The sequence below is a fragment of the Hipposideros armiger genome, unplaced genomic scaffold (assembly GCF_001890085.2).
Source record: "Hipposideros armiger isolate ML-2016 unplaced genomic scaffold, ASM189008v1 scaffold_76, whole genome shotgun sequence".
NCBI lineage: Eukaryota > Metazoa > Chordata > Mammalia > Chiroptera > Hipposideridae > Hipposideros > Hipposideros armiger.
This window is the reverse complement of record NW_017731426.1, coordinates 246970-268760: the sequence shown is the minus strand read 5'-3', so window position 1 is coordinate 268760 and position 21791 is coordinate 246970. Positions and strand designations below refer to the sequence as shown.

Sequence of the window (21791 nt, the reverse complement as noted above, 5' to 3'; positions counted from 1 at the left end):
CTTTCTCACCGTCACCCACATACACTAAGCTAATGCTGCTCCAATTACCCAGAATGGTCTCTTCTGCCTATTCAGTCCACCCGTCCTTCATGTTGCAGACCAACTCCATTCCTTCTTTCACGAGACCCATCCGCTCTGCTCTCTCCCTTCTCCAGCTTCTTGTGCCTTTAGGTTTAATGCAACCCGGCCTATCTAACTGACAGCAGTATCCTGTCCTGTTTGCCACATAACCCACCCTGGCAAAGATTTGTCCAAGTGGCAAGAAACGACTCACAGGCTTTTGTATGTCTTTGCTTCCAGGTTTGAGCAGAGGGAATGTGGTTTCATAAAGTCAAGTTGAGAGATCATTGAAGAGAAAAATAAACCAGCAGCAAAAAGGAGGACCTGAGATATGATTGGGGGAAGGGGGTCAACTGCAAAGACTCAGGGAGGAGAGCTTGCCCAAGGTCTAAGTCAAATCGTCAAAACACATTCCTTTGTTTGCCTTACATAAGTGGTTTCTCTGGAACACAAAAGACTTAAGAGCTCGTTTCTTCCAGGTAAGTAACTTTGTCTCTTTGAATGTAATATCTTTGAGTTTCCACTGGAACAGAAAAGGGAAGTATTTTTGCATTAAATTAAAAGGAACTATCTAGGTTCCTTTTACATTAGTTTTATTTGTGTGGTTGTTTTACAGTTGTCTTATTCTGAAACTGTAGGAAAAAAAAATCAATGATTTGAGACAAATTCCTTCAGGTATGTCTGTGTCCCTTATAAAACTTTAAAACTGATCTGTTTTTCAGAGATGTAAGCTTTCAAGTTTCAATAACATCTCTACTTCTAGGGGAAACTTCCCCATTATCATTTCCTTATATAAAGGATCTGCTGCCGTTGGGAAGAGCAGGGGAGATCCTGTTCTCTATCCTTATCTCACCCTCTGTGACGGGGGACATTTCCTCATGGCGGTTAGTTTATTAGCTTCTGGCAGGCCTCCCGGAGTAAATAAGGGTTGAATGGAGTTGGGGACTATGCCAAGACCTTTTGCAGGATCTTCGCCCTTGGTCAAGGGAAAAAGGGTCTCTCTGCCTGACAGCTTACCTCCAAGTTGGGGACCACAATGAGACTCGATAGGCGGGCCCATGGGTACTTGAAGAACCCGCCCCTCAAGAGGCATAAACTTGAGACCAAAATTCCTCTTTGATATATGGAGTTCCCAAGTAGCTACCATCGAAATATCCACAAAGTTTAGAAATGAAATTGGAAAGTATATTTGAAGTCTCATCTACATCCTTAATACACTTTGCAGGTAACAAACACTCCTTACTGAATTAAATCTTCCCTTGTGCGGGCCCTCGTTTTGATAAATCTTCCTAGTTAGATGAGCCGGAGGAAACTTCCACTTGTATTGTTCCAGATTTCTACAAGCTACAGATGCATTCCTTTAAAAAAGTCAGTATTCCACCCCCTCCCCACATCACCTGAGGCCCTCTGAGCTTATTGCTAAGCTTGCCTTGGCTCCTAATCTCCTCCTGCACCCTCGCTTCTCCTCTAGCTACCTCAGCAGAGCGCAGGCCCCTCCCTCTTCTGCCTCTGTTGTTAACTGAGCAGTTCGCAGCCTACACTCACTCTCAAGCATGTCTTTTAGACTCAGGAGCAAGATAGAAAAAAAGGGCAGGGATGCATTTTCTTCTTTATGTGGTGGCACAACGATACCCTTTAGGTTCCAGTGTCTGTAGGTCCTAACTGAGTTAACTTAGAAGTTTCCCCTTGATCTGGAAACGCTTCCTCTTCTCCCCTCAAACTGGTAGATGTCAGCAGGATCTTTCCTCTACTAAGCTAGGCCATTGTCCTTGTGCCATGGTGACCTACAGCGGAGAACTTTTTAGGTAGGCTGAGCGGTGGCAAAGACCAACCACCGACTCCCAGATTTCCTAAGCTGAGCACGTGTCCCGAGCCCCGACTCTCACCTGAATGAGGAGATCGATAGCGAAAGTCCTCTTTGGTCAGCAGTAGGAGAGCTTTGCCATTCATTTCAAACGTGTTGCTGTCAATTGGCCTTAAAGAAAACTCATTTTCAGCCCACTTGAGCCACTGGGCTACGTCATCCCTGCTCCAGTAAATTGGCTGCAAGCCTGTTGGAGAGAGAGCAAGGCAGAAAGAAAGAGAGAAAAAAAGGGTCTTGTCAGTTAGACAGTTGGAATAAAGGGGAAAGATGTCTGAATGGTTAACAAAATTGAGTCTCCATGTCTGAAGAGCCCTTTATGTTCAACTCTGAATCCCAGGTTAAAACTCAAGCTTCTTAAGTGCCAAAGCATGGTATCAAATGAACTTTTTTTTATTTAGAGGCAAAATGAGAAACAAAAAAAATCCTCTTTTATGCCTTTAAGGGACCCTTCTTTGCCCCGTTCCAGGGGCTGCCTGGACTCTAGGTTTGCCCTAAGGTACAGCTCTACAGTGGCCTGATACACCCAAGGGGGCCTGAAGTCATCATGACAAATGTCACCATACTTTGGAGGGGATCTTAAATTCAGGGTTGGTTGTAGCCCAGCATTCTTCTGAAGTGACAACGTTCCCGAGCTGGGCTTGACCTCCCAGGGCTACCAAAGAATGAAGTTCCCTGAAGCCTCTTCCAGGAAGAGAAATTCACTCAGCCTCTGGGAAACTGTCAGGCTGGCCTCTGGGAATGAGAGGGCAAGGTGAGGATAAAAGGTCTCTTGCTTTTTTATTCTACTTGGTGATGTTAGAACTTCCGGGTGGGGGTGGCACTTGGACTCTGGGTAGGACGAGAAGTAGGTCAAAAGGAAGGCTGCAGCTCAGGCTGGGAGGGCGGCTCAGGCTGGGTCTCTGGAAGCCTGACAGGGAGTCTATGTTTTTATTTTATTTTGCTGTTGTGAGAAATCTTTGATATCATTCAAATGGTTTAGAACAGTAAGTCTCAAAGTGTGATCTGGGGACCTCTCAGGGTTCCCAAGACCTTTTCAGGGTATCTATGAAGTCAAAACTCTTTTCTCAACAATATGAAGAGGTTGTTTGCCTTTTTTCTTTTACTCGCATTATTTTGTGAGTAGACAGTGGAAATTTCTAGAGGCTACACAACATGTGATATTGCAGCAGATATGAGAATTCTAACCATCTTCTATGAAGCTAGGCATTAAAGAGACTTACAAAAATGTAAAATAATGCCACTCTTCTCATTATTTTCTAGCTTTGGAAAAGATATTCATAAATATGTATTTATGTCAATATATGCTTGGCTTTGTAAAAGTAAGTTAACTTTTTTTTTTTTGAATTTTCGGTTTTATTTTCTAGTACGGTGACTATCAATAGATATAACCTATATGAGCAAAGCTCTTTGGGGTCTTCAATAATTTTTAAGATTCAAAAGGAGTCCTGAGACCAAAATGTTTGAGAGCTGATGGGTTAGCAGTAGCTATATGCTCAACAGAGCTTCATTCTCTGAAATCGTATTGTGTGAATTAATAGTTCAAATACAATGGAATCAGTGTTTGCTAAGAGAAGCCTCAGTCTCTCTATCTAGTTACTTAAACTTGCTAAGGAGACTCCATGAATGTGCTATAAAGTGTCCTTCAGTTAGATCCTGGAAAGAATCACCTTTCATCCTTAAATCAGGCATTACAAAGAACCGTTTGATCTACTTGGATGGGCTACTCATCCTCCCTGGTGGACCTGGAACAAATGGCTCAGATCCCCTGGAGGAGGTCCAGGGCCTCCAGGCATGACTTTGGCTCTGTCTTCCAGGTGGCTCCTTTGTAAAGTCTAGTTTTGAAGAATGGTAGCTGGCTTCCTTGAACTCTGTGGAGGTCCTTTTGAAACTGGTCCATTGTGTAGGGCACCAAAAAAGAACGATGGGCATTGAAATAACCAGAGATGGGCATGTAAGAGTTTTTCCCTTGGTTTTGAAGTTTTGCTAATTTTTTTTTCATATGGAATGAAAAAAGCAGCATTATAAAATAATAATGCATAGTATGTTACTGCTCTATGATCTTTAGAACAGCCATTAAAGAATTTAAGGTTTTGTTTTTGACTCTTGATTGGGCTAAGAAGCAATGCCTATTAAAAATGGTCCTTGGATACAAGGGGCACCCCAACTCTGTACAATGACCTTGAAAACGCATATCTGAAATCACAGTGAGGGGGGAGTGGGCGTGAGGATGGCGCAGCAAAATCTCAACCTTTGAACTGGTAAAAAACCTTCAAGTTTACTTCCTCTTATTGTCATCTTTAAACGGGAACAGCATAGTGATTTGTTCCTCTGGACTTTTCCCTTCCTCTCCTTCATACCAGGAGTCTGGGTCCAGCCAATCATGAAGGGACAAATGTGAGGTTCCAGTCAAGCTTGGCCTAGGTGAGTGCCTGGTGGTGAGAGGGGCTCCATCAGAAACAGGAAAAAAGTAACTGGGGAGCTTATTGGAAGTTCAAATGCCAAAGCAAATACAGAACTGAATCCCGCGGGGGAGGGGAAATGAGAGTAAAATGCTGAAGTTTCTGCAGAGGACACACCGAAACAGAGGGAGGCGGGTGAGAAGGGGGTGGGGGAGGCAAGCAGTAATTTGAGGTTCTTTATATTCTATGGAAGAAAATAGTCATGAGTAATCTTTTCCCTAAATACAAGAAGAGTCACACACTCCAAACAGCCCTGCCGGTTAAGAACAACAGTTTCTCTTTTCACTTCCCATTAATCTCTCCCACAGCCCAGCCCCTGCAGCAAGAACAGCCACCACACGGAAACCCCCTTCCCCGGTACCTGAGAGGATGCTCTGGACTTGTGTGCAGAAGGGCCCCAGTGAGTCACAGTCGGTCTGGGGAACACCATGGCAATCCTAGCAGTTTTACACAAGTGACCCCGACCGAGAAAGCTACCTGCTCGAGGACAGTCAATACACTTATCAGAATCACTACTCTGCCATTAGCATAAAGAGAAATGGCAGACTCTTTCACGGAGCTGGAAAGCGGCTTGATAAGCTTTGATGTTCAAAGTCAAGTCCCACTGCCATTACCTTTTTTTAGTTCAACAGAACAAAAAGGTTGTGGTCTAGGATGTGCTTTGCAATTTTAATTGAGGAAAAAGAAGCACCCTTTCCTCAAACCAAGGGCCCTAAAGCCTGCGTGTTACAGCCTCTAATGGAATACAGCCTTGGACCGAGAGGCAACTCTGGTCTAATCAGGACCATTAAATTTAATTTACTCAGCAGTCATTTATTAAGCACTTGTATCACCTAGCACTATTCTAAGCACTTTATACATAGTTCATTTAACTGTATGCTCATAGCAACTCTGTGAGATAGTGTTTCAGATGAGAGAACCAAGGCCCAGTGCATTTAAGGGACTTACCCAAGGTCATAGGGCCATGGTGACAAGAGAAGCTGAGATCTGAACCCAGGCTGTCTGGCTTCAGAGTCTGTGCTCTTATTCATCACACGATGCTTCCTCATGCGTTTCCTATCCAGGTTCAGATTCAGATGGATTTCGTACAGTATTAGGAATTCAGACAAGAGTGAGCGAAAGGAATCCTCCCCACCCAAGACTTCGATCCTTGGAGGCTTTCTCAAGTTATCAATAGACTAAAAATAGAGCCAAAAGAAAAAAAAAAAAGAAATCTGTAGATCCCTGGTGAAATAGATTTATGCATGGGAAGAGGAAGGAGACAGAGGCGGCACCCTGCTTTTAACACATCTCGGAATAAAGTGCTGCCTTCCCCGGCTACTTGCTCACAGGCACTGATCCTGAGACATCACACGGCTCACAGCTGCTCACGTGACAGAAGCTGCACGGGCCAGACGAGGGCGGCACACAGAACCTGGTTTATAATCATCTCTTGCAAGTTTAACTCTACAACATAGCTGTTAATAATGATCGTAGGTAAAAAGAAAAAAAAAGAGAGAGGGACCGCTTTTTTGCACCTATGTCATGGTACTTCCTGGGCACATGGCAAGCCTGCGAGAGCCATACTAAGACCAGCATTTTTACTGCCAATTCATTTCACAGCATACTTGAAATGAATTTTGTACAGAAGAAAGGAACTGCTACGATTAAGAAAATTACTAAGAAGTCCACTGTACTTTTTTTCCCAAGGGGGGTCAAGTCAAGGTCGTGGTGCCACGTGCAGGCCCTTCAACTTCTTTCTGCTGTTTCTTTGCTTCCATGTTCCAAGGTGCAGACATGTTCACCAGTACATTCTTAGCTTCCTTTAAGACTTTCTTGGTTATGTTTAAACTAACGATGAAAAAGCATGTTGTGAGTCAGAAGCCTGGATTTTACTCCCAGATCTGCCAGTAATTAACCTGTGATTCTGGGCAGGCCACTCAGTTTCCCTGGCTCAGAGATTTCATCTGTAAAGTGAGGGACTTTGAGTATGTGATCTCTGTTTCCTTCTGGGTTTCACAGTCAATATGCCCCCATTTACCTCGAAACTTAAAAAACAAAGAATACAAGCAGCCAGGACCTTTTCCCTCCAGAACTACCCCAAGTTCACGACAATGACCCTGAGATTTTGTAACTTCCTCATGATCTCCTGAACCATGGAAAACAGATTAAGTTACTTCAGATAGAGTGTAGGGCTGAAGAGTGTTTTATTATATTCAAATTTTCAGAAAAGTTATACCCTGGCTACGGCAATAATAAACATGACGTATTGACAAGGGGCTTCCACGTATATTACCTCATGGAATTCTCACAAAAGCCCTGTGAAATCAGTCGTATTGTCATTTCAGTTTATCCCATGAGGAATTAGGGGCCACAGATGATTATTAGATGATTTTACCATAGGTTTGAGCAATCCTCAGTTCAAGCTCTTTTGCTAGGGTATACATTCATCAAAAACACCCTTTATCCCAAACTTTCTGTATAAACAGGCATTTGCTACAGGTTCTATGGCTTAGAGCGCAGAATCATAAAAGAGAGGAGGCACCTCAGCAATGATCTAGTCCAACCCCCACCCCATCTTACTCATTAGGAAACTGACACTGGGAGAAGTTAAGAGATTGAACCACAATCAAGCTGCCCCTGGTTCCCCGACTCTTTTTCAACTTATCATGTTGTCTCATAACTTGATTTGATGACACAGAACAATTCTACAACCCTTGACATAAGCGAGGAACATTATCACTTTCTTGCTTAGTCATCTTGCCTTTGGATTAGATGTTCTTAATTGGTCCCACCGTAAGTTCTGTCTTGTAGTTTTTAGACCCTCACCAACTTGCCTGCCTCCCTCGGTGATCCTGTTTGGATCCTCTTCCCAGATGGAGTATGAGAAGCAGTACCAAAACCTTTCTTTCTCTGGACAATATGCTTCTATTGACAGTAATAGCTAACAATTATTGAGCACTTAAACTGAATCTTCACTACAACGATTATTATTCTCATTTTACAGAGGAGAAAACTGCAGCACACAATAGATGGAAATGGTGGTGCTAGGATTGGAAACCCAAGGGGTCTGGTTCCACAGTCCTGATTCTTAACACCCCACCATGTTGCTTCTCAATAACAGCAAACACTTTCAAGCACTTACTGGGTAGCACTGCTCTAAGTGCTTTCTGTACAGACTTCACTGAATACCCACAGCAATCCTCTATGATAAACAGTCACCTATCCCCATTTACAGAGGAGAAAACTGGAGCACAGGGAAGTTAAATGACTTGGCCAAAGTCACACAGCCAGGAAATGCAAGAGCCAATACTGGAACCCAGCTGATTTGGCCCAAACTCCATATTATTAATGACTTATTTCTCGGTTTAAGCTTATTTGGTATTTTGGCAGGACATCAATTAAATTCATGATTAAAAAAAGAGAGAGAAAAAAGTTTCCGTGACTGTGTAAACTTCCACAGTGTTTATGCATGTAGACACTGAGCACCAGCATGGAAACTCTATTTCCCAGCTGCGTGACCTTGGGCAAGTTACTTAACCTCTTGGTGTCTCACTTGCCTCCACTGGAAAATGGGGGCAACTTTCAACCCGTGGAAGCAGTACTAGTGAATCACAGATAACAAGCTCATCAAATCTGCAATGACATAAAGCTAATATAGAGTAAGATGATACAAAGCCCACAGGACAGACAGTATCTGTCATAGAGCAAGCATCTAAAAAGTATTAGCTATTGCTTTTCTACTACTGTTTTTACCATTCTCATTTTTACAATCACCCTACCTTGTACATATATATAGCTGGTGTTTGGAAACCAACTCTAAGAATATATGTTCATCAATAATCACCTTGTTATTTTCCACCATTATTCCAGTCCTTCTAGATTTAGATCTATTTCTAGTATCATGTACACTTTGTAGTTTCATGTCATCTGCTGCTTTGATAAGCATCTGTCACCTCAACAGGTTACTGACAAAGTGCTAATTAGGTGAGGACGGAAATGGGCGCACCCTGGTGACACTCTAGCCACCTCCTTCCAGATGGGTACTAATCAAGCTAGTGGCTCCTTTTGGGTACAGGTGCTCAAGGACCAATCCATCGAAATACGCTGGCATTTGCACTCCATCTTCCAAGGTCAGCCAGAACGGTACCAACAGAAATTCAATGAAATGTTTTCCTGATGCCCAGAAATTTAGTAACTACAAATTTTACAGCAACCTTACTGAAGAGGAAGAGAAGGGGCGGGTGGTTGGCTCCTAAGGGACACCTTTTTCCAAAATGTTCTAACATATAAGTTTTAACATCTGTCCTGCATGTCACCTGGAAGTTATATCAGGGGAGCTGTTTTAATCTGTACATACACTCTTTTTTCCTTTCCTGTGGTGAATATCAGGGAAAGAGTGGCTCGTATTGCTTCATTTAGCGCCTCTTCCATTTCCTATAACCCTTAAGCATCACTGTCAGTGGCCTATCTGTTACCCTTGTAAATTCTCTGTTCTGGGATGTCATTTGTCTGGGCCAAGGGCCTTGAATTTATTTAGAACAACTGAGATTCACTTTTACAATCAATTCGCCCATCTGGGGCTTCAGTTCCCTTATGTCAATGTTTGCACTACATGTTTCAGTCTGACGATTACCTTCCTTGATGGAGGAGAGGGCAGAGAGAGGTGGAACAGTTTTCTCTTTACCATTTGTGAGTGTCACTGCATCCAATCCAAGACGCACGCCGATGCCATGCTTATTCTTATGCTGCCTCCCAACACCTATTGTTTTTGTTTTCTTAAACATCTTCTATAGTTCTCAGATCACTTTCACATTCTAGATCTAAAACTCTTTTATTTTTTTCTTTTCAGTAAGTGGCTCTTGTCATCCACTCTATACATCTTTTTGAAATTTGAGCTCATTAAATTGGTATGCAAAACAGTGAGAAGATAAATTGGCATGAACTTCCTGGCAAACAACTTGGTGATAGTTTAAGAGCCCTGTAAATGTTAACTTCTGAGAAATCTACCTTAAAGCAATAATTTAGGATACAGAGAAATCGTTCATGCACAAAGCTGTCCATGGCAGTGTTATTTTTAATAGTGGAAAATTTGGAACATCAATAAGGGAATAGTTAAGTAAAACATGGACAACATCTCTGATAGAAAATTATACAGCCAATAACAATACCTATAAAGAGTATCTATTCCTGTGAAAAACCACCAAATAGCATGTGTACATATATATTATAATCTCAATGCACAAAAAATATTCAAATAAAACATGAAAATATTAATAGCAACTGTCACTCAACAGAATTATAGGCGATATTTACTGTTACCTTTTCATTTTTATCTTCCAATTCTCTATATTAGGCGTGTGTTACTTTTATATTTTTAAAAATCTATTTAAAAATTGAGCTTATCAGAGAATGTCCCCAATACAGCCTCATCGGGTTCTTTGGTTGTCTTTCTTCCTTTTTATTCCAGTAAGTGTGATGTGCAATTGATATGTCAGAATTTCATTTTCAAAAGCACCCTGACTCTTTTGATTTGTGTTTTAGCATTTCAGGTCATGGGGCCATAAGTACTTTTTCTCTAAATTTTAAAAATTTGCCTTCCAAAAAGTACATCTAATCAGCCCTTTCATTTCCCACCCCAATTCTAAGATGTTGTTTTCATTCTCACCAAAAGTTCCCATCATTTCTACTTTGCCAAACAAATCCTTCTCATTTGTCAGACTTTAGTCCAAATTAGCACCAGCCCTCAATGCTTCTTGTACCTTCTGGGAAATAAAATTGTTAACTGTTAGGTGCATGTGTTAAGAGTTAAAATGCACATGCATGTAGCACAAGGGGATTGCTCAGTGATTCTCATAGCGTGCTTGGCAGACCCAGTAATGCCAGACCGTACAGCCAAAGATTCCCAGTGCTACTTCTAATCTACCTGTGGGCCAGCTCTGCAGCCTGCGATTGCCACCCATATACCACCGGACACCACTCTCATCAGGTAAGACACTTCAGATCTGTGCAGTCCTTCACCATTACCAGATGCTTCCACACCCATGTCATTCCAGCAAGTATTCTGTGAGGAAGCTGAGGCTGGCACAACTGTATCTGCAGAACAAACCTGAAGCTCAGAGAGGTTGAGGGACTTTCCCAAGGTCACATTGGGCCTAGGACCACAACTCCAGCTCCAGGTCTTCTGTATCAGTCTAGCGAATTTCCCTCTGGATCAAAGGAAATAATGGATATAAAAGCCCTTTGCACTCTAAAATCCACTGTAACAATGCAAGGGATTTAGGAACAATAAACCAGAAACTCAACTGCTCATGGCAGGTCAGGTTTAGCTGCAGAGCCAGAACTCTGAGCAGTGCTCAGAGGGCCCCTTCTGACCGCTGCAAAGGGTTTGCATTGGGCAGGATTTATGCTAGAATAAAGAAACTCTCTGCCATAAAACAAAGTATCATCAGAGCCCTTCAGGCTGCTTTCCAGGGGAATTTTCTGACGCCTCTCCCTGCCCACTGGCCAGGTCATGTCCTTCAGGCTCCCACACTGGTCTTGGGTGCACTGGTCTTGGATGCACTCCCAAAAGCTCCAGCATTCTCATTCCTCTGGGTCTGCCTCTAACTTTGGACGTGCTATTTGATCAAAACTGCTTTTGACACACAAATTCTGTTACTAGGGAATTGGAAGTTCCAAAACATTTCCTATTTCTGTCCCCAAGGTTGCCCTGTATCTCAGCACTCAGTTTCCAAGTGGAGGTTGGAAGGTTATACTCGTGTCTTTTGGCTAAAACCCCAAGAGGAAGAATACTATATATGTTCAGGTTAAGATTCAATGCCCTATTTAATTCCTGCGAATAATTTTTTTCTTACAACCTTCACTTTGTGGATTTTTCTGGCTTTCACTCAGTTTTATCCACAAAGGGGTTGTTATCGGCAAACCAGCTGACAGTAAAACTGGCCTGGGTCCTGCCACTCACCCTCACAAACATGACTTAGGATTCCTTCTAATTTCTGCTTTCGGGTAGCAAGCCCAACATCGTGAGAGGCATGTAGTGTTTTAGACAAAAACTTGGATTTCGGATTCAGATAGTCCTGAGTTCAAATACTGGTCCTGCCACCTACTAGCTCAGTGGCCTTGAGTAAGTTACATCTCTGAACCTGTTTCCCCAGCAGTAAAATGGGGCCAAGAATAATACTTAAACCTCCTAGAGCAAATTCAAGTATGAAATGAGGTAATCCATCTAAAGACTTTGCACTGTGCCTGGTACACAGGAAATGCTCAATGAAATTTGGGGGAGGAGGGATATTGGGTAGGACAGAGACTGGATAGCAGATGAGTTACACTTTGTCATATGTCTCCAAGAGACTGAACTACTTTCTGCAGCTCACTTACAAGAACATGGTTCTCGTAAGCTGTGTGAAGGCTCCTGCAGGAGCTAGGAGGCCAATACAAGGCTTTGAGGAGGGGCAGGCATCGTCAGTGTGCAAATGGGGAAAGGGGCTCAGAAGCAGTAGAGAACAGGCCTGCTCCAGCAGGCGAGAGGCTGGAGGAACGAATGTCAGATCTGGGACAAGGGTGAGAGGCAAGTGTGGCACTCACCTCAGGGCAAAATTTAAGGTTGTGCCAAAACACTCAGTAATCAGAAAAAAATAATAGGCAAATGCATTATTTTAAAACCAAAATAAATGCAACAAATGAATGATGAACAGAATATCAACATTTTAACTAAAGTTATTTTGAAAAGACAGATGACGGGAGGGTGCAGTGATAACGCAGACGGTTGCAGATTAGAGCAGTACTTCTTAAGTTTTGGAGGTAATGGATCCCTTTGAGAATTCAGTGAAAGCTACTGACCCTCTTTCGAAATGCATGGGCACATGCACACCAATATTTGCCTGCGATTTCAAAGTTTATGAACTAGCTCAAGTTTATCTATAGACCCCTGGAGAATAGGTTTAGAATTTTCTAGCCTCATGTATGCAAATGGATCTCATAATATATACTAGCGATATAATGCAAAAACCAAATTAGATTTGAGAAGAGCAGCACACACATCTCTCCTGATATTTGGGGGAGGAAGAGAGAAGACAGAGGCAGGAAGGGTGCCCTCCTCTCACTCTGAAGTATTTGGGGGAGGGGGGAATAAAATGATGAAAGCTGACTCTGGGTGTCATTTCCTTATGAAATGCACACACCTTACCTTAAATGTGGAATGTCCCTTCCTCAGGTATTTAAAAAATCATTGCTAACATATTGCAAGTTTTTATTCATACTAGTGAAGGTTAATCATTGCAAATTATCTTAATTTATGAACAGGGAAGGAATGGGGCTGTGCAAGGAGAGATACTATTGAAAGACAAATTTTTAAAAGAAAGAGGCCATTAAGGGCTGAATTTCCCATACTGCAGGGCAGGAAGACACATTTTATTTTCAAATTTGCTGATACTGAAGCACATAAAGCGGCCCATTTTTTTATTTTTTTATTTTTTTGTAGAGGGCAGTATCACTGGCCCTCACATGTGGGATCCGAACCAGGGCCCTCCGGCGTCCCAAGCCACGTGGCCGGCCCAAGCGGCCTAATTTTAAGAAGGAAAAAAATGTAGGGAAATAAGAGTTGAAATGTTCTTTAGATAGATTGAGTGAGCAAGGCTTTTTTTTTAATCCTCAGTGGAAATGGATGGTCTACAGGAAACATAAAGGTTTTGTTGGAGTTGCATGATCCACAAAACCTAGAACATCTACTATGGGTGTCTGAGTTAAGAAGACGGAGTACCCTTTCCCACTTGCTCCTTTAAACCACACAAGACCATCTCTCGTGCCCACCACAGCCTACACAGAACACTCTGTCCGTCGTAAAGTGTAACAAGCGTAGCACTCATTCTCATTCTGGAGGGGGCCTACTCTGCCCAGTCACTGGCATGGGAGAGGCCTTCCTTTGTGTGGCTCAGCTGCGCCCAGTCCCTCCCGGGTTCTCTTTATCCCAAGGACACTTTGAAAAGCAGGCTGCCTTTTCTCAGGATGGAGACAGTCCCCATTATCACTGAATCCTGTGAGGTGAACAGGGGGCTGGTGGGTGGAGGGTGTGTGTGCACGGTGGGGAGGGACCAAGACAAGGGAGACTGAGACATAAGTGTTTACAATGTTCACTCCACAGACCTCAGAAAATACATCCAGGGCCCCAAAGGCAGCTTTGGCCACGGCATCAAGCTCATAAAACAATGCTTTTCTGGAAAATGCCTCCTTTTAAGGAGAATTCCACAAGCCCCCAGCCTTCCACTTCCCGGGTTCTTTGGAGAGTGATTCCCTGTGTTTTCCAAGGCCCGTGGGTTGCCTTTCTGAGGCTGCCTGGGCGATGCTGACTCAGCATTACGAGGGGCCCACTGGCAGCACAGGCAGGATGAAATCATTTCACCAGTGGTGCAGATGCCTCACGAAACAAATAAACAAAAAATCAAACTTGGAGAAGCAACTTCTATTTAAAGATAATTGTGTTGCATCTGTGCGTGTGCGTGTCACAGACGTCTCTCCGTTCCTCAGCCCCTCGTTCCTTCTTGACTAAGCATATTCACAGGGAAATGGCTTTCGGAGATTTACCCATTAAAGAAAGTTGTAATTCTGTTTTCTCACCAGTTATATTCCCTGGTGTCAGAGTTGTGAAGGTTACTAATCTCCTGGTTTCAGGGCTTAAGATGGTCCCTCGGAATCAAGAAAATTAAAAAAAATAAAACCACCTTTGCACCCGCTTCCAGGGCAGTAGACATGCAATTGGAGGCAGAGACACAGGCTGTTTTGTGCTTTACCACTGGCCCTGGGCTGGTCTGAGACTGCAGACGCTGGGAGAGAGGGTGGCTGGCCCAGCTCAGTGGCCAAAGGGGCACCCAGTGACTCTCCCGTGTCACACAATATCTTCATCTTTGTCATCCTGTCTGAAATTCTTTATTATTCACTCCTTTGGATGAAGGCATAAAGACCTCTGCGGAACAGGAAGCTAGGAAAGGGAGCACGCCAAACCAACAGAATCTGTTCTCAACCTCAGCTTTGTTAGGCAGTCAGATGAGGAGTCAGAGGAACAAGTGAGAGGCCCCTCAAATTTTAAGGATGGTGGGGGTCCCGAGTAGCCCGGAGGCAGAATGGTAAAAAAAAAGAAACTTTGCTCATTTTTGCCTATAACTGTTTATGGCTTATGACTCTTCAAAGGAGCTTTTAGCTCCGCATTAGAAAAGCTATGAGTGCTACAATCTAAATGTGATTCTTCCGAGTTCTGCAGAGAGGCTACGTCTATTTTTTAACTTTAACCAGAGTCTGTGAAAAAGATGAACAGAATAAGTGGCACATTGCTGGTAGCACAAGTAATGTTCATTCACAAAGTGTACAAACGCTTCCCTGAGGCCGGGCAGAGAGTAAGCCAGGTGAGGTCTCCAGGTGACCTGCAGCCTGACAGCCTACTGTCCTGCCATTTATAAAAAAGCATGCTATCTACTTTTTTTTTTCCCTGGGCAAGAATAGCTAATTTGCTGGAAATGTTAAATTTTTCCTTTAGCTACTTTCTTATAAAATAAAATTCAAAACCTGTTTCTGTCATTAGCTCAGCGGCTGCAGAAGGTTGAATGGTGGCTCCCTCTCCCCCAAAGGTAATGACCAGGTTATAACCCCGGGAACCTGTGAGAAAAGATCTTTGCAGATGAAATTAAGTTAAGGATCTCAAGATGAGATTGTCCTGGGTTATTTGGATGGGACCTACATCTAATAACAAGTGTCCTTACGAGAGAACACAGAGGAGGGACACGGAGGAGAAGGTCACACGAAGACAGAGGCAGAGACTAGAGCTATGCAGACACAGATAATGACTCCCATTATCCACATGTTGAAATTCCTTTGCCTGTCTTCAATATTTGTCACTTCCTCTTGCTTTTTTTTAAAGATTTTTATTGGGGAATTGGGGGATGGGAACAGTGCTGGGGAATTGGGGGAAGGGGAACAGACAAGATGCTGTCCTTTTGTTCTTCAGTCTAGTTGTGGAGGACGTTGCTTCACTGGCCCAAGTTGGCACCATCACTGTGTTCTTCCCGGGCAAGGCAGATCAGTCGCCGGCTTCTGGACGGTACACACGGCAACCCACTGCAGCAGGGGCTGCAGCCTACGCCGTCGCCGGCGACTCACAGCAGCCCAGCTCCAGGTTGAGCTGTTGTTCAGCATCTTAGCTGTGGAGGGCAGTGTCACTGGCCCTCATATGTGGGATCCGAACCAGGGCCATCTGGCATCCCAAACCAGCTCTTAACCACTGCACCACTCAGTCGGTCCTCCTCTTCAATTCTTTAATCTCGTTTTAAAAAATTAAATGTATTGGGGTAACATTGGTTAATAACATTACATAAATTTCAGGTGTGCAACTTTGTAACCTGACATCTGTATACTCTATTGTGTGCTCACCACCCAAAGCCTAATCTCCTTCTGGCACAATGTAGTTGACCCCCTTTACCCGCTTCGTCCTCCCCCCACCCTAATTTTTGTTTTTAATTTTTAAAATGTTCTAGTTTTTACCCTCTGTTTCTCTTAAAAATTACCTTTTGTATATATTCATCTTGTATTCTTACTAGTGTACTCTTCATTTCTTTCATTTTTAATTCTTTCCTGAGCTCTGTCATCTCATTTCTAAGTTTTCCTAATTCTGATTTTTTGTTTTTCCCCCCGATGTTTTATATGATTTTCTTAATGTCTTTTAGCTCATTAGGACGTAGGTTATAGTTCTGAATGGTTCCAAAGCCATGTCTTTTTGGCATGCTTTCTTTAGGAATGCTGTTCTGCTCCTAATTTTTATTTATCTCCTACAAACCTTGTATGGGACCGACCTCACTGCTTTTCTATTGCTTGTTTTCTGTGAAATTCATTTTCCTGAACTTCTAGAACATGGTGTGGTTGTCACTTTATAAAGTTCTTCTACTGTGTTCGTGCAGTATTCAAATGTATGGCCGCTTCGTTGCTGAAATTTCCTGATTCTGCTCCCTTTTGGGAACCTTTTTCTTAAGTCTCCATTGTTGCTGTCCTGCTCAGTTTGGTGCCCCTCCTGGCAGGTTCTCAGTGTAGGGTCGTCCTGGGAGGAGGACCTGGCTGCTTAACTCCAGAGTTCACAGAGACCAGAGAGCTCCAGACCCTTTCCACCTTGCTGGGAGGTCACTTGCACTCACTGCTCTTGGAATCGGCAAAAAGAGTGCCACTTTCAGCGGCTCCTCTCAAACGGACATGCCATGCTTTCTACTGATTACCTTTTGGCCATTTGGGGCTTTTTCTGTTCTAATGTCTATCAAAAGCCCCACTGTATCGTGGGGATATCTTGTCACCTAATTTTATCATTTCCCTGGGTTTCTGGTTTTGTTATTGAGGTGCTCTGCTCTTACCTGGGGGTTCTAAGAGACTAAAAATGATGCTTGTGCCCATGCCGTCTTCCCAGACTGTCCCAGAAAATTGCATATTTGCAAGGACAGGATCACTATGGTGTCTCATAAAAAGAAGAGTACCAATCTTCTTGTCTCTTGGTGAACTGTTGCTGAACTTCGTGGCAGTAAGAGAAAGAGGTGTGATAATGAATCCGAGGGGTCTCTGACCACACCAAAGGGTCAGGAGGCATAGAGACAGCACCCAGACGGAAGACAGGTGATAAAATGGCTGAGATCTTCAATGGGCATTGGACGTCAATGGAGGGAATACCTGGCTTCTCTTATTTAAAGGACTAAGGAACTATTCTAGTGAAGATAAAACTTCTAGATGGAAGGAGTTTCTGGTGGACATTAAAATGACGACAACAATAAAGACACTCAACCTTTGTCTTTCCACACCTATCACAAAAAGCCAAGCGTGTCACGAGTTAGAGCTGCGAAATTTTTTTTTAATTCACAAAAATTGGAGCTACTCAGCCCAGCTCAGTAATCCTAGATCATGGAGAAGATCTTCCGAAGTGAGTCTATCTCATGCTCAGTGACAAAGTGAAGCTCAAAGCAATATGGAGCTTTGTATGAGTCACCAATTTCCCACATCAGCCTGAGGAGGAGCCAGTCAGCGAGCGGCTCACCTTAGAAAGAGCCCCAGAGAGCAGCAAGCTAGTGACGCCAGAGGCTCTGCAGGTGTGAAAGGCCTCACTATCAGCTCTCACCCTGCTCGCCTGCTTTTCAAAGCCTCCTTTCTCATTAGAGTTGTGTGTGTTTGGAAGACCCAGCTCAACCCAGACATGCCGGTTTCCTCAGAGGATGCTACCACATAATGATAATTTTTAAAAATGGCTTTTTTAATGCAGCCCTTGGAAGCTTTGCAAGAAATGTATCGATTCAAAATACTCAAGCTGAATTATTGAGCCTTGGCAAAGGGGAATAAATCTTTCCCATTCCCTGTTGCCTGTTGCCAAGTGCCACTTCCAGGAAGCAATGACTGTCCTTTCTGGAAATGAGGCAAAACTCAAAACATTCTCTCACCTTCCCTTTACTTCACCCCTCCCTCTTCTCTTCACTTACAATTCACTGACAAAAGTATTTTGCATTCATTGCTCATTTGCCTGAATAGGCATCCGAATTAGTAATGCCCAAATTAGTAATGCCTGGCTGAGGCAGCTTCCTAAATAATGAGGCCTGATCGTCCTGGCAGGCCTGCGGAAAGCAAGCTTGCAGCACGTCGTTAGGTTAAACACTCTTCCGGCTTTAGAGCAAAATTTCCCCTGCAGACCTGGACGTGTAAAGTAGAGGCTGTACGTTCACTGACGCTAGAGATGAACAAGAGCAGGAGCCAGAACTGGGGCAGGAAGGCGGGGAGAGTGTGCGGGAAAGGGGCACCTGGGCTGCAGTGCTCTAACACTCATGTCAGGGTTAACACAAAAATCTCCTGACATCTGCTGTTTCTTTCATTTTCAGTCTAGGGTGATCATCTCACCTGGCAATGTTCCAGGGGAATTCCCATCATTACCATCAAAACACGGTTTGGTGTAAACAGTGCTGAGACCTCATCTGTCCATCTGTGCATCCACCCATTCGCCCATCCAACTAACCGATTAGGTGCCCATTATGCACTGCACCTTGTATTAGGTGCCGGGCGTGTCCAGGGGAATGACGAGCAGATTTTAAAGTCTGGGAGAGAAGAAAGGAACATAAAGAGAGGCTGACAAGTCAGTGCACTGGTGCAGGACCCGGGAAGACTTTCTGAACTGAAGGATGGGGTGACGGCTTTCTTGACAGAGGGAAAAGCAGGTACAAAGGCCTGTACACAGGAAAGGCAAAACCAGTTTGGGAAACTTGGAGTAGTAGCTCAGAAGGACAAAAATGAAATGCATATGAGCACGGGTTTAAATGAGGAGAGAAAGTGATAAGGCAGCTCCATTATGATGTTTAATAGGCACGTTAGACATAACATGTCCCAAATTATCCTTCTGCGATCACCGGCCCAAATCTGCTGTTCCCAGTCTTTCCCATCTCAGAGAATGCCAGCTCCAGTTGCCAAGGACCCACACCTTACAGTCATCCAATCCATCGGCCAAAGCTGTTGGCTCTGCCTTCAAAATGTATCTAGAATCTGACTGCTGCCACCACCTGTGCTGCTTTAGTCCCAGTCACCATCGTCTCTCACCGGGATGATTGTTACTGGTCCCTAACTGGTCTCCCAGTTTCTACCCCTGTTCACCTACAGTCTATTCTCAACACACCAGCCGGAGGGATCCACTTAAAACATGTCACTCCTCTGCTCAAAATCCTCCAGCGGCTTCCCATCTCACTCACAGCCAATGTCAAAGGCCTTCAAATGACCTTTTGGGCTCCGTGTGATCTGACCCCTTTCCATTCTTCCTCATCCTCATTCTGCTCCAGCCACGCTAATCTCTTTGCTGTTCTTCAAACATACTAGGCACATTCCTACCTCAGGGCCTTTGTACTTGCTCTTTCTTCAGCTGGAGTATTCTTCTCCTAGAGATCCTCACTTCCTTCAAGTCTTCCCTAGACATTCCGTATAAAACTACAAATCTCTGTTCTCTGACTCCTCCTTAACTTCTTTCTTGCTTTATTTTTTTTCCTTAGCATGTACCTCTATCTAATCTATATTTTACTATTTATCTTGTTTATTATTCATTTTCTTCACTAGAATGGAAACAGATTTTTGGTTTTTTAACCTGCTGTCATTCATTCATTCATTCATTCATTCATTCATGCGGTGTTCACAGGATTAAAAGGATATGCGCATTTAAAAAATTTTCAAATGAAATTTTATAATCTGGAAAACTATCTAAATGAAACAACTGTTACTATCATTAAAGCTATTTTATCTTCACATCCAGTCTCTGAATAAGAGGCTTTCAAAAAGTCTTTGTAATGGCTCCACAGGTAGATTCCTGACTAAATATACAATATTTGATCTTTACTGTGATTAGTTACAAGAACCTAAGATAGCAGTGAAGAAACTGTTTTGATTATTGCTATAGCCCAACGATTCAAGCAGTTTCTGGCACATTTCAAGTACTCAAAAAATAGCTGTGAATGGATGAGAAGCTAAGTCCTGTGAAGGACAGACGACGTAACACAGTGGCTTAGAGTGTGGCCCTAGAGCCAGGCTTCCTGGGCTTGGATCTTGGCTCCCCAACTTACTAGTTGTGGGATCTTAGGCAAGACGCTTGTCTTTCTGTGCCTTGGCTTCCTCAACTGTAAAACTAGGATAGTAACAGGGGCTACATCAGGGAGTTTCCAGCGCTCGTATGTGGAGACGAGTGTTAGCACTTAGAACAGTGCCTGGCATAGATTAAGCACTTGATAAATGTCAGCCATTGTTATGAAGGGCCTTGTCTGCTGTACTAAGGAGTTCAGACTTTAAATTAAGGCTACTTGGAGTCACTGAAGGATTTTAAACAAGGGAGCAAGGGAATAACATAATCAGATGTTGTTTTTGAAGGATCACTCCAGCTGCAGAGTGGAGGAATAATTAGAACAAGGCAAGACTGGTAGGAGATCAGTTAGGAGGCTGTTGCAGAAGAGATGACAGATATTGTTAGCCTGAAATAAAGCAGAAGGAATGGGGAAAGGCTGGGCTCAAGATATTACAGAGCTAGAGTGGATGGAACTTGGAGATTAACTCAATGTGGAGGAAGCAGTCAGTAACAAAATCGAGCCTTCTGATCCCTCAACTAATGGTGGTGCCCATCTATCCCAACCCACAGAGGACTGCTGAGGAGAACATCTGTTCAGTTCTGCTTAATATGAAGTGAACGTGGGACCAGCTAGGTGAACAGGCCCAGTAGGCAGCTATATACACGCATTTGGTACTTAAGAGAAAGGTCTAGGCTAGATATAGAAGATATTTGGGAGTCCTCATCATACTGGTCATTGTTGAAGCCACTGGAATAGATGGGGTTTAAGGAAAACATTTCAGAATCAAGCCATTCCAAAAAGGTATACCCTTGAAGGATGATGAGGCGGCAGTCAACAAACCAGGGGAGAGTGCTATCTTGCAAGCCAGGACAAGAGTGAGTCTCAGGAAGTAGTTAGACACATCACGTGCTGTCGTCAAGATAAGGAGACGCGAGGCACGACCACTGGATCCAGCGTCTGATGATTCTAGTCAGAACAGAGGTGTGACGGGGTTGGAAACCAGGCCACCGTGGGCTGAGTCATTAATGGGAGGTGAGGCAGTGAGGAGTTTGTGTGGGTAACTCTTTCAAACACTTGGCTGTGAAGGAAAAGAGGGATGGAATGGTAGTGAAGGGTGATGTAGAAGCTAGGCAGGTTTCTTTTAAGATGGAAGGAACTGAATGCAAATGAGAAAGAAGCTGAGTGTAGAGAGGAGAGAAGATAACCAGCTGGGGAGGCCGGGGAAGCGGAGCCCGAGCTCAGGGAACGCGCACTGTGTGCAGTGCGGTGGAGACCTCTTGCACTGAGGCTGGAGGGAGCAGTGGGCTTGGGCATCGACGCGGATAAGCTGAGGGTGAGCGGGGGAGGGATGGGGAGTGCTGACGGAGGCCCGTGAAGGAGGAAGGGGTGGGATGGTAGGTTAGAAAACATGGCTCCTGGGGCCGGCCGAGTGGCGCAATGGTAAAGAACTGGCTTTGGACGCCAGAGGGCCCCGGTTCGGATCCCACATATGAGGGCCAGTGACACTGCCCTCTACAGCTAAGATGCTGAACAACAGCTCAACCTGGAGCTGGGTTGCTGTGAGTCGCCCACGACGGCATAGGCTGCAGCCCCTGTGGCAGTGGGTTGCCATGGGCTACCGTGTGTCCAGCGTGAGCGGCCAGCAGCCGCAGTGAGCGGCCGTCCAGAAGCCGGCGACTGATCTGCCTCACCCGGGAAGAGCGCAATGATGGTGCCAACTTGGGCCAGTGAAGCAAAGTCCTCCACAATTAGACTGAAGAACAAAACAACAGCAACTTATCTGTTCCCCTTCCCCCAATTCCCCAGCACTGTTCCCATCCCCCCAATTCCCCA

General features: G+C 44.0%; 1 protein-coding gene across 2 annotated transcripts in view; it reads right to left on the bottom strand.

Moving 5' to 3' along the window:
• The window catches only part of ETV6 (ETS variant transcription factor 6), a 230377-nt gene that overhangs the window by 47549 nt on the left and 161037 nt on the right, over positions 1-21791 (bottom strand). For both annotated transcript variants that reach the window (XM_019643313.1, XM_019643314.1), the window contains exon 3: positions 1947-2111. In XM_019643313.1, coding sequence (XP_019498858.1) covers positions 1947-2111 — 165 coding nt within the window. The remainder of the gene's footprint in view (positions 1-1946; positions 2112-21791) is intronic.